The 12,679-nt window shown below is 40.0% G+C and overlaps 1 protein-coding gene across 2 annotated transcripts in view; it reads right to left on the minus strand.

Moving 5' to 3' along the window:
* The window catches only part of Arl15 (ADP ribosylation factor like GTPase 15), a 359,212-nt gene that overhangs the window by 210,859 nt on the left and 135,674 nt on the right, over positions 1 to 12,679 (minus strand). For both annotated transcript variants that reach the window (XM_041663636.1, XM_041663637.1), the window contains exon 3: positions 11,874 to 11,933. In XM_041663636.1, the coding sequence (XP_041519570.1) occupies positions 11,874 to 11,933 (60 nt within the window). The remainder of the gene's footprint in view (positions 1 to 11,873; positions 11,934 to 12,679) is intronic.

The following is a 12,679-nucleotide window of genomic DNA, read 5'->3' on the forward strand; positions in this document are numbered from 1 at the left end:
ACCTGAGATGATTAAAGTATCCTTATTTTAAGGGACACAGCATGTTTTCTAGAGTTTCATACAGTATGACTGAAAATAATAAACTACAGATTTCACAGAGTTTGGTGTCCTATGCGTATGCACATGACACCATTCCCGAAATCCATACACTTAATATATCTATCACCTCAAAATGATGTCACCTCTACCACCTCTATCCTTGTCTTCCACAGGTAACTAACTGTCGGACTTAATAATTTAGTTTACATTTTCTATTATATATATATAGTATACAAATTTACCCTATATATCAATACTATGTCACATTGCTTGCCTTCTTTCACTAGATCTAACTATTTGAGATCCATCTACATTGTTGCAGGTACCAATGGCTTATTTGATTACTGAATAATATTCTATCATACAGATGTAGTAATTTCCAGTTTTGCGGTCTAATAGAAGAAGTTACCATGAACACTCACATAAAAGACTTGGTATAAAAATTATGTTTATGCTCTCTTTTCATCATGGGCCTCCTATTGTTTTCATTCTTAGAACACTGTGATTAGGACAGAATTGGTTTTGTCTTGCCTTTTTAGGGACTACGGAAGTTACGCTATTTTACATTTCTACTGGGCGTGCAGAAGACAAACCAGCTCTGCACCTCCCTGTCAGGTTGCTTTAACTGTAGACAGTACTTTGCACATGCGTCTCCATCACTAGGTACTTCCCACTCCGGTACGGGGACACCCGGATGGAGCGCACACACCCCTTCATCCACTCCTAAATGAGATTTCATTATTTGATTTTACTTCTTCTTTTTTCATCTGGATCCAAGTCCTTTACAAGGACTTACAAATAATGCTTTTTCTTTAGTTTTGATTTGTCTTTCAAAGTACAGAAGTCTTTCCATAAAAAGAAGTCTCTAAGAAATCTTATTCCAACCCAAAGTCACAAGGGTTTCCTCATATGTTTTCTGCTGGAAGTTTTAGGGTTTTTTTTTTTTTGAGTTTTAAATTGCATAGTGAAACAATCAATACAGATTTAAACTTTGTTCACGACACATGGTTAGAGTACCTTGAAATTTTGTTTTGTGGTTTTTTTTCCCCTTGTCTAATTTTCTTTTTAATGGATTTCAATTAGAAAGCACAAATATGGTAATTGGTGTAAAATTATATATATTTCAAAAGAACAGCTGAGTGAAAAATACATAAGTATCAGCACCAGGAATCACATGTGGATTCTTTGCAGCCATCACTGGATTGGCAGCCGCCAAAATGAAATGCCATCTCTTCGTGACTTCCGGTTGACGCAAGCACAAACAGCATTTCAGATGCATCTTCTCTCAGTCGAAGAAGAGCATGTCACCCTCTTCACATAAAACTGAGACAGAAGTAGAAAGTTTGATCTATAGCCATCTGGAAGGATGATGAAGTTCAGGTTTTCTGAGTAAACTACAAAGGCCAGCAGATTGGCAAAGTGGTCCAGGTATACACGAAGAAATATGCCATCTATACTGAACGGGAGCAGAACGCTAAGATATGCCGTCTATACTGAATGGAAGCAGCAAGAAAATGTTAAGGGCAGAACTGTCCTTGTGGGCATCCACCCCAGAAAGGTGTCTATCATCAGGCTGAAGCTGGACAAAGACTGCAAACAAAACAAAGAAACTAACAGGCAGACAGACTCCTGTCCAGGGAAAGGGAAACCAAGTTTTGACAAATCAGGAGGGAGAAGAGCAAATACGGGGAAGAAAAGATTGGGAGGATGAAAGAGTAGAGGAGCCTTACACAGAATGCTCACTAGGACTGCTTAAGTCAAATAAACAAGGAAAAACAGAAATACAGAATGACCAATTAGACCAAGTGCTTAACGTGCTACTCAAACCTTTCAGTGTTTTGTATTTTGGAAGAAGCCAGGCTAAATTATTCTCCTGACTAGAAATCTACTAGATCTTTTTCCATATTCCTTAGTTTGGTTTTCAGAATTAAGTGGCTAAGTATTTTAAAAGTTTGTGATTATTTAGCTGTCTTATCATAGCGGCATGAAATAATTTGAATCTACTCAATAATTTCTGTTCTAGCTCATCTGAATTAACATTACTTTAAGTACATTTTTTTCCCAATGGCATTTTAAGGATAACATTTAAACACCTTTATCTTTATCTTACCATCTTGTTAAACTGTCTTGTAAAAGGTAAGTGTGTCATGCTATTGCTATGGTATTTTAAAACAAATTTAAGCACACTACACTTATTGTGATATACATGTGATTTATTTATCATAGCTTTAGCTGGTTTTCCTTTTTGAATCTTTTTCCTGAATTTATCATGTTTTCTTTATATTTCCTCTCTTAAAATTTTCATTTTCATTTTTTTTTTTTTGGCCTAAAGAGATGACTTAGTGGTTAAGAGCACTTGTTGATCATGCAGAGGACTCAAGGTTGGTTCCCAGAACCCGGATGGTGGGTCACAACCATCAGTAGCTCCAATTGCAGGAGATCCAATGCCTTCTTCTGACTTCCACAGACAACAGGAATGCACATGGCGACCAAACATATGTTCAGGAAAATAAAACACCTACACGCATAAAGTAAACCAAATAAAAATCCTTTAAAAAAAAGTTTTCATGAGAAAAAAATCTACTTGATCCTAGGGGAATTCTTCTCACTGTCTCAGTTTATTATATGAGTTGAACATACAGCCTTTTGAACTCTTTTTAAAATCCATTTAAGAATAATATATCACCTAAGTTTTCATGTTGTAGTGTATATCTCAGGTAAACACCACATTTTCTTTTGTTAATTATAGTCTGTACTCCATGTAAGAATATAATAGGTTCAATGTATATTTCACTTTATCTGCCCATAATTTCATCCATGTTGACATACGACACATAGACAAATACCACATACATACTTAAAAATATAGGGTAATACATGCACACACACACACACACACACGTGTGTGTGTGAAAGATGTCATAATTAACCATCTATTTGCATTCCTGCTTGGTACTAAGAACCCAAGTCTGGATATTCATTCATACTCATCCCCCTTCTGTTGCTGTTCCCTACAGTTCTTTTCCTCCTTCATACTTCCAATGTATTCGTTTTGTGTGGCATCTGAGGAAATTCTCTAGTTCAATCTTTAGTTTCAGTAATTTACATGTGAGTTGTGTCAACATTTTCATTTAAAATTTTAAAGTCAAATTTCAATTCCTAAGTTCAGTGTTTTATTCTTTCTCGTGGACGCAAAGCCTTTCTGGAGCTCTCTGGATGATCTTCTGATCGCTCTATTGTCCCCGGGACTTTGATAATTCTCTTCCCGTTTTGAGTTGGGTACCTTTCCTTTGCGGTGCTGACTCTGTTCATGTCGTAGGGTGTCATAATTGCATGCTCATCTTTGTTTGAGAATCTCCGTCTGCCAGCTCTTTCGTTTACCGCTGTCTGTTTTCAGTGATTAATGGGGACAGACAAGTGGCTCGGCTCCTGTGTGTGTGGGCTTTCTAACCCACCTGGCAGTCCGTATATATTGAGACACTGCCCTACCTTTCTGGGTCTAGCACCCACATTCAAGGATTGAGTTTGTGGGTAAACACAGCTGCTATCCACCACTTAGTGCAAGGAGAAAAGAAAAATAAAGGCACAGCTCCAAATGTGGCATTCCAATTAATATCTCTGATTAACTCTTTGATTAATAATCCCGATGAATTCCACTTCTATTTCATGTTTCCATTGTCTGTATCTTAAGCTTTGTCTTGTGTTCCTTTCTTTGTTATAGATTTAAATCTATCTTGTTTATAGATTTCATTGCCATTGTTTGGTAGTCACACACACACACACACACATTTAATATTATGGGCTTGGGACAGGAAGGGAGAGAAAACAGAAACCTTAAAAAAAACTTAGACGTTTCAATTTTTAGTCACATAAGTTACTTAAATGTATGTATTAAAATTCATACTTATCGCTTCTCAGCCTCGTGGCTAAGATCAAATATAAAATTCATAGCTAACTTTACATAACAAAATCGTTCATACTATTAGCTTGCAGAAAGATAGCCAAAATATTGGTAACTTCAAGATTTAAATGACCATGCATCTTCAATAGAGTCTTTTTCCAACACTTTGGACCTCAGGAAATGAAAAATCATTAAGTATATGATGCCACCAACAGCATCAACCACGTTTTATTAAGCATTGGATATGTTAAAGCCTCAGTTTAGTTTGGTGACTGCTTTATCATTAAGAGCCTTATTACTTCTTCTCTAGTTGCCAAGATGCCAAGACAGTGATAAGAACCTATGGAAGTCTGAGTGCTTACATAGTCATGAGCAATGCTTCTCTACCATGAAGACATACAGAAAAATAGGCTGAAGAATGAGTATATTTGCAAGTGCACACATGGACAAATATGAATCTATCCAGCAGGGATTGTATTCTCGAGGCCAGCTAACTAGCATGAATTAAATACTAGCAAGTATTTTTTCCTTCTAAAGAGTCTATCATTACTCTAGTATTTTGAGGAATAATTTAATGATGTACCCTGTGTCTCAAAACTGGTGATACTGTGATAAGGGAGTTTTCTTTATCTCTTTCTTTTTTGTTTGTTTGTTTGTTTTTTGAGACAGGGTTTTTCTGTAACTTTGGAGCCTGTCCTGAAACTAGTTCTTATAGGCCAGGCTGGCCTCGAACTCACAGAGATCCGCCTGCGATTAAAGGCATGTGTCACCACTGCCCGGCTATGATGTATTTTTCGATGCTTTAAAAATCTATCTTGTCCTATCCATAAACCAAACCCATTTCTCCCTCCATGACTTTGTTCCCATATGTTCTTTTCTGCATTCTTTTCCTTTCTGAAATCTCCTCTGTTCCAACCTAACCTAGATTGCATCCCATACTCATTCCAGTGATAGGATATAACTGTGTGTGTGTGAGTGTGTGTCCTGCTCACACAACACAAAAAATTATAGAACCTATATATCTAGATTGAAATAAAAGGGAGAGGAAGCACCCAGAGCTGTACAACTTCTGCAGTAGCTCAAGGTGGCCTCTCAGATTCACAACAGCCAGGGCAAGGCAGGTACTATGAGCTCCAGGGACAAATGCACGGGTTATGTTGTACTCCAACAGGACAACAGCTATCAGCATCATCGGCTATCAGCACTGAGAAGAAAACTGCTTTGGAAAAGCTGCAGGCCTGGCCCAATGTCCCATGCTTGTTTTGTTGGAGGAGAATACTGGTCACCTGACTCGCAGGGCTGTTGCTGCAACAGCACACTGAAACCAAATACACAACAAAAACTGGTTGTTATTATGGTAACCCCTGGGAGAAACACTAATACCTACTCCCTCGTGAGAGACAAGAAGCTAAGCTGAGAACACGAGATAAACGTTCCGGGGGACGGGTGGTGGAGCTGCAAGTGTGCAATGACCCATCCCTCCCATAGTAGGAAACGGTGCAACCTTCAGAAGCACAGGAGAACTCTGCTGCCAGGGGTCAAAAGGCCAGGAAACGAGTTTCTAGAATAATCTTTATGTGTACAGCCTTAGCAGTGGACTTTGCAGTACTATGCTGGACTGTGACCAAAAAGATAGATTTTTAAAATTTCCTAGGGCATCCCTCCAGGAGAAAACAAGAATTAAGGTCAGGTCTCCATGAGCCAGTAATAGATTTCTGGGCCTCTAGATTCATTTACTTGGCTCTGCTGACTGTTTGGCTCAGCATTCCCTTAGCAAGTGTAAAAAACGCTCGAACACCACCACCCTGGGATCCTGTTCAACCAATTCAGATAGCTGTGGCCTTTTAACTCCCATCCAAGTGACTTGGCTTTGTACCAACATCATTTCCCCTAGTATGGCCCAAGCCTAAGTGATATAGAGTACATGGCCCAGGGAGCCAGGACTCAACTGGCTCTTCCTCGTCAAGAAAGGCCTGGTTCTTCTCTTAGATAAGGAAACAATACTCTATCAAGAAGCTCCAATCATTCAACATTACATATTACAATAGATGGACCCATAAAAAGAGAATTAGTGAAAATACCACTGTCCATTCTTTGAGCATCTTTCCCAAGGAGCTTTAGGCAATTTAATTTTTCTCTTCCAGCCCAATCCCTTGGGAAATAAACTTGGGGTGGTTTATTAAAGCTTGCATTTTACAGATATCAAAACACAGCAAGAGGCTCAGACATAAAGTGACAGGGTATCTTGAGAGAACACTCCTTGCTGAGCGACATTTCTTCCTTACAATCCTGTAACAGATATAGAACACTCATACTTTTCTTGCGTATAGATTCCTTAATTGGATGGTTCCGCAGTACTCTGTGGACATGGCCTCCTCTGGGCCTCCTTCTCTGTTGTCACCTTCTTTTGCCTTGGACATGGTTCCTTGTTCCCCTCACCCACACACCTATCTCTGCAAATATCTAGAACTTTTTCAAATGGCATGCTGCTAGGGTAGCAGTAAGAAGTTCTAGTGGCCCCACCTGTCTCTCAGGCCATAACACAGCTATCTGAGTATATTCTTTCTTTTTCTAGTGCAAAATCGACTCTTTGGCTTATGCTGTCTGACTCCTCCTCCACTACCGTAACCCTAAGAGCTAGGAATTACAGTATTTGTAAGCATGTCTCAGGCCTTTCTTCCCCCCCATAAGAAGTACAGAAGGGTCACAGAGATAATGCATAATAAACACAGGGAAGGCAGCGTGCAGGTAAGAATGAAAGAGCCATACTTCCCTCATAAGTAACTTTCAGCAAACGAAAACAAATAAGAACGCTTTTTTGCTTATTTATGTATTTATTTTTTTGGTGAAGGACATCAAATAGCCTGGATCCAAAGGTCGAAATTAAAAGAAACAGGAGGCCGTGTTCCCTGGGTTGCCTGTCAAGAAGTTTGCCCTGGACAGTTTCTGGAGAAACTAACAGATGCAAATAAGCTGGACGAATACACAGCACCCTGAGATAGCCAGAAGGACAACTAACAGCACCTTTGCCTGTGAGGAGGCAGTTCCCAGGGCAAACAAGGAAGCCGGACACAGCCGACATCTGTTTCCTATAACAGCTGGCTGCTCAGAGATGCAGGCTTAAAGAAATGGTTGAGCTGACAATCCTCAAAAATCCTTCGGTCACAACTGCAGGGACCAAGCAGAGGGCGACCATATACAACTTGCACTTCCCACAGCTCCCTGCTGCCTGCTTTTCTTTAAGTGTATGTGTGTGTGTGGAGGAGGGGTGTAGCACACAGAGAAAAGCTTCACGGATTTTTTTCCATTTGATTGGCAACTAGCAGCCACCAATACTGCAGTGTCAGAGACAACAAACTGCCTGTCAGATTTCCTTTGCCTTTCTGAATGTCACCTGTGAACACAAGACTGCCATAGAGGGTACTAGGTGGGGATGGTGGCCGTGAGAGGTGGAAACACAATTCAGACATAACTCATTAGAATATTCGATGGGGGGAAAGCTTTTTGGCAAAATCATTCATGGCTCCAGAATTCAGTTAGGGTATATTATCATATCTTAATCTTTACCAATAAATAAGAAAACAAGTTTGCTAAGAAATCAAATTTTTACCTCTGTATTCAATCAATTCGTATATGAAATTTTCATATTGGAAAAAGACCATCCATGAGTGCACAAGACTCTGTCATTTTGGAATTGCACATTTCTGAAATGAAAAACCATCAGAGCCGCGAAGTCACTGAGGTATAGATAATGCTTTCATCCCGGCTAAGCACCGCATGAGCCAAACAGAGAACAGTAAGGAGACAAAGACAGTCAAGAGAGTTTTCAGAAGTATAGGTGGTGAGATGGAAAGAGGCAAAAAGCACTGAACATGTGAATTTCTCAGCCTATGGCAGTGACTGAACGAAAGGAGAGAACATGCTCCTTTCCTGGTGGCCTTTTGGTTTGTGCAAGTATATTGTCAGAGACAGACAGGCAGAGAGAGGAGAGAGAGAGAGAGAGAGAGAGAGAGAGAGAGAGAGAGGGAGAGGGAGAGGGAGAGGGAGAGGGAGAGGGAGAGGGAGAGGGAGAGGGAGAGGGAGAGGGAGGGAGGGAGGGAGGAAGGGAAGGAAGGAAGGAAGGAAGGAAGGAAGGGAAAGAGAGAATGGGAGAGAAGCAGGATGGAGAGGAGGGAGGACAAGATTAAGGGGGTGGAGCAGGATAAGAAAGGCAGAAAGAAGTTAATATGAAATTTGTTCATTTAAGAGACCATGAAGAAAAAGGTTTCGTTGAAAGTTGAATTTTTGTTTGTTTTAATTTGTTGGGAGGAGCCCAAGGGTGGAGTGGGGGTGGGGAGCAATGAGAGGGTAATTTTAATGAACAAAAATCTTGCATAATGTTAGCTGCAGACAAGGCCAGCATCATCTACCGTAGCCTTCACAAGCTGACTTGATTTAGAAACTACTGTTACCATGGTTCACATTCAAGAAAATACTCAGGAGCATGGATGGGCCCAGAATCCAACACAGTTATTGAGTCCAACACCAGTCACTAGAGAAGAAAAGTCACTGAAAGAAGAACCTGCCTGTCCATCCGGATTCCCTGCTAGGTACCCTGGAAAGGAGAAAGCAAGAGGGAGCAGCATTCAGAAGGCTAAGGCAGGAGGACTGTAAGGTCAAAGTCAGACTGGGCTGTGAGCTGCATCTCCGGGACAGAAGCAGGTTAAAGAAGTCAAACTGAGAGAGAGAGGAGTTCTACACTGATTTCAGTGGAACCCTCATGAGTGGAAGAACACACTGATAAAACCAACTCCATGCGGTCAGAGTAAACACTCGCCTTGGCTAGGCAGGGTCAGGACAGCACGAGTCCAGCCATTCTCTCTAGTCCTGTAGGAATTCATACTTGCTTTTAAGGAAGTAAGCAGGACATAAGGGGCCCCTTCTGTCTTCCATCTGAATGACACAGTGCTGCCTTGCTAGCTACAGCCACCATAGCTCGCTAGAAAGGCGCCTAGAGAATAATACGTACTCTGGAAATATTTGCTGAATAACTAAATTAGGAAAAAGAATTCTTTGTGGGAAGGTTCTAGAAAGGTTGGACATCGGAGTTAAGCAGAAGTCAGCACCAAAGCAGTTAAGTCAGGAAGAAACCCGGCGATAACATCAAGAGTCAACAAGGGTTTGCTCTGAAAGACTTCAAAGCATGAGCGTGGCAGGAAGCAAAGAAAAATGGAGACTATTTCATTAAAGTCTTGGGGGTGAGGGCAAGGTGTTGGTGTGGTCGAGATTGTGTCCCATGAACATGACACGAAGGAAATGTATCAACACGTGTAGATACTCAGTGGCACAGATAAAATGAGCTCTTGGCAGTTCAGAGTTGCTGTGGAAGCCAGGAGGCATTTTCTTCAGTGATGTTGCCACTGATAAGATGCCAAAGATCTCCTAAATATCCCCTGACCCAATCTCATGTAAGCAACCTAAACTCACTGGGGCATTAAAAGATAAATAAATAAATAAATACATACATACATACATACATAAATAAGAAGAGAATCAACAGACACAGGGAGGGGGCAGGAGGGAAATATGGAAAATATGACTGAAATATTTTTTACTTATGTATACAAATGTGATAATGAAATCTATTGCGGTATACAATTAATATATGCTAATAAAACCATAGGTACAATCAGTGCTGTCTGGGGCAGGAGTGGACAGGTAAGCTGCAAAGGACAGGCTATTGTGAACAATAAAAATAAAATAAAAAATAAAACTGGCCCGTCATACTGCCAGGCTGCACCGCTATCTTTGAGTAGCCAAGCACTGATGAACGCAGGTGACCTGCCATCCCAGAAAGGTCCTGAACCACTCAACTCTTTCCCCCTGAGATTAGAACACTTGGTTAAGCAGCTTCCAGGCAACCTGATTTCACTAAATTAGAATTCTCCCTAAATGCCCAGCACCTTACATTGAGATGATTCCCTTGGTACCTAGAATATACTTTAGAACCCAGGAAAGCTGTGTTTTCTTCAGGTGTGCTAGCCCAGCTGTTCACATGCTCCTTCCAGACACAACAGAGTATGCTACTCTCCAAGTTTTCAATAAATAAGTAATAAAAATCGACTCCCTCTGCTGCCTCTGAAACTGTGGAATTGAGTACACAAGTCACACTGTGAAGTCTACTTGATTTCAAGTTGAAGGAGGAAAAAAAAAATAATCTATGGTTGGGCCAGAAATGTGCTTTTCCACACTAACACACAACACACGCATGAATCTGAGTAGCTTTAGTCTCGAGCCAGCCTACTGCTCCAATGCCCAAGGCTCTGTTTTATACCGATGTTCTTCAACCTCCTAACAGTATGTTAGTAATTAAAATGTGCCACCAAAGCCTATGGGTCCTCTTTATTGTAATTTCCATCTCGTCAACTGTCAGGGCACAGCTATGCTACCTGTGAAAACAAACTTCCTTGAGAAACAACGTATTCTTCTCCTATGCAACCCCAGTTCTCCAATTTCATTTCCATTGCACGCAATTTCAGTGGTATACAGTCAACATTAGCTTCAAGCATTCGTTTTTTCTTAACTGTTCAGAAACATTCACTATTTATTTCACCCAAATAACCATCTTACACAATAAATATCTTGCCAAGTCACAACAGTTTCTTATACCTGATGAATATTGAGTGAACGTTTTAAAATCTAGCCTAATAATTAAAACCAAGAGAATTTTCAAGCCATACCGTTAGATCCTGCTGATATTTATATTAGGATCTCTGACTGCAAAATGTCTACAAATAATATCGTCACTGGGAGAGTAGCTAGCAGAAACCAAAGCATGATGAAAATAGTCTATTAGGAAGCAGTTTTAGAAGGTTTTCCACAGAAGTTACTTCGAAGGTGTTTGTATTTTACTGTCCGGCAGCTTTCTAGCTAAGATCAGCAGTCACGTTCCCAGGATTTTATTGTCCAGTGGAAACACCGAGCATCTCAGGAAAAACCTGGAATTGCTCTATCACCAATGCTTTTCAATACAGATGCTGTAAAGGTCACTGTTAGCTGTCACACTGACAGCCACCTGGAAAGGCTGGTCAACGCTTTACTGAACAACAAGAAGGCATCAAACGTTGGTAAGACGGCATAAAGCTGAGTGTTTCCATTTCACAGCACTAGAAATAGCCACAATTGGAAATGACCTTGACAGAGGAGAGAAAAAACCAACAACAAAGAGCAGGGTAAGGTCACCATCACACAGTGATTAAGAAGACAGAAGAGAACTTTCTAAGTCACTAAACTCACCGATATTATACTGAACTCTGGCACTTGGCATTTGCTTGAGCCGTTAAGAGAATTTAGTAGGTTCACCGGATTGACTGACTTCTTTGTTAATCTATTTGCATGGGTTAAGACCCTGACTGACATAAAACACAACCCGAAAAAAATGCCAGACAGAGAGTGCAATGAAAGACTGACTGATGTATGCTTTGGGGTACAGCCTATCCAATAAATGTGCCTGGCCAGCAAAGAACCCATTGGCAAAGATTTATTATCGGAACAAATAGATTCTAAAAAGACTTGATTACAATCGAACCTGCAGTAGGCATTCACACGTAAATACAGCTTGTCCTATCTAGCCCATTTTCATTTACGTTTTTAGATTCTTTCCATAAGTTCCCTTTTAGAATAATTAACAAGTAAAAGCAAGGATGTGGTGTGGCATTTGCCATTACTGCGTAGTCCTCTGCGTCACGCAGGAGAAAGCGAAGTCTAACCTACCACTCCAGGGTAACCGCTAATTCATGTGTAAAGGGACGGAAGTACGATTATGAAATTACTATTAAGAAAAAAGTGAAAACCCATCACCTAAAATAAATCATCACAGCGTAATTGCATGTAACACATGAAGAGCAAGCTTGTAACGTCAAGGGCAGATGTAGAAAAGATTGTAAAGTTATACCTCCGAGTTCTTTTACATTCAAGATGGCATTCTGGAATGGCACTGCCTTTATACTAAAACCTAAAATTAGAAAACAGAAAGAGAAGAATTAGCAACTCGACTTTTACATTGAGACACTTAAGATAGTCAGATCCTGTGTTTGCGGAAAACTGAGGCTCGCTCTCCATAGCTCATACAGATACCAGAAACATATCATTTCCAAGGTAAAATAGGCTTACATTCTCTTTCACTCTTCTGAAGCATCATTGACTATTACAGCCAAATATAATACTATCCCCTTCCATTCAAAATACTGCCCTATTCCTTAGCATGTAACAATCACACTGCTTTTTACCAATTAGAAGATAGACAGAAAAAAAATGAGAAATTTCAAAGAAAATATGGAATCTACAGGGGCCTAAGGATTTAGTTCTTAATATATTACACCTTTTTCTCATATATAATCCAGGAACTAGTGATAAAACAATTAAATAGAAACTGTCTTACATTTAAATTTTCTTGTATTTCACTTAAGAACACAATAATATACACCTATATTTTTCTTTAAAAGTAAAATTATAAATAATCATTTATACACAATAATTTTACAAAGAATATCATAAAACACTGATAATGTTCAGAGAATATGGTTCTAAATTAACAACATACTTAGGGTCAACTACTCAGAGAAGGCAACCAATTTAGTTGGAACACATAAGAATGTACATACACATTTGAGTGGTGTTGGTGCACACCTTTAATCCCAGCACTCAGCAGGCAGATCTCTGTGAGTTTGAGGCCTGCCTGGTCTACAAGAGTTAGTTCCA

The sequence above is a fragment of the Microtus oregoni genome, unplaced genomic scaffold (assembly GCF_018167655.1).
Source record: "Microtus oregoni isolate MIOR12 unplaced genomic scaffold, Mior012 000014F_ref0000157, whole genome shotgun sequence".
In the NCBI taxonomy this organism is placed as follows: Eukaryota; Metazoa; Chordata; class Mammalia; order Rodentia; family Cricetidae; genus Microtus; species Microtus oregoni.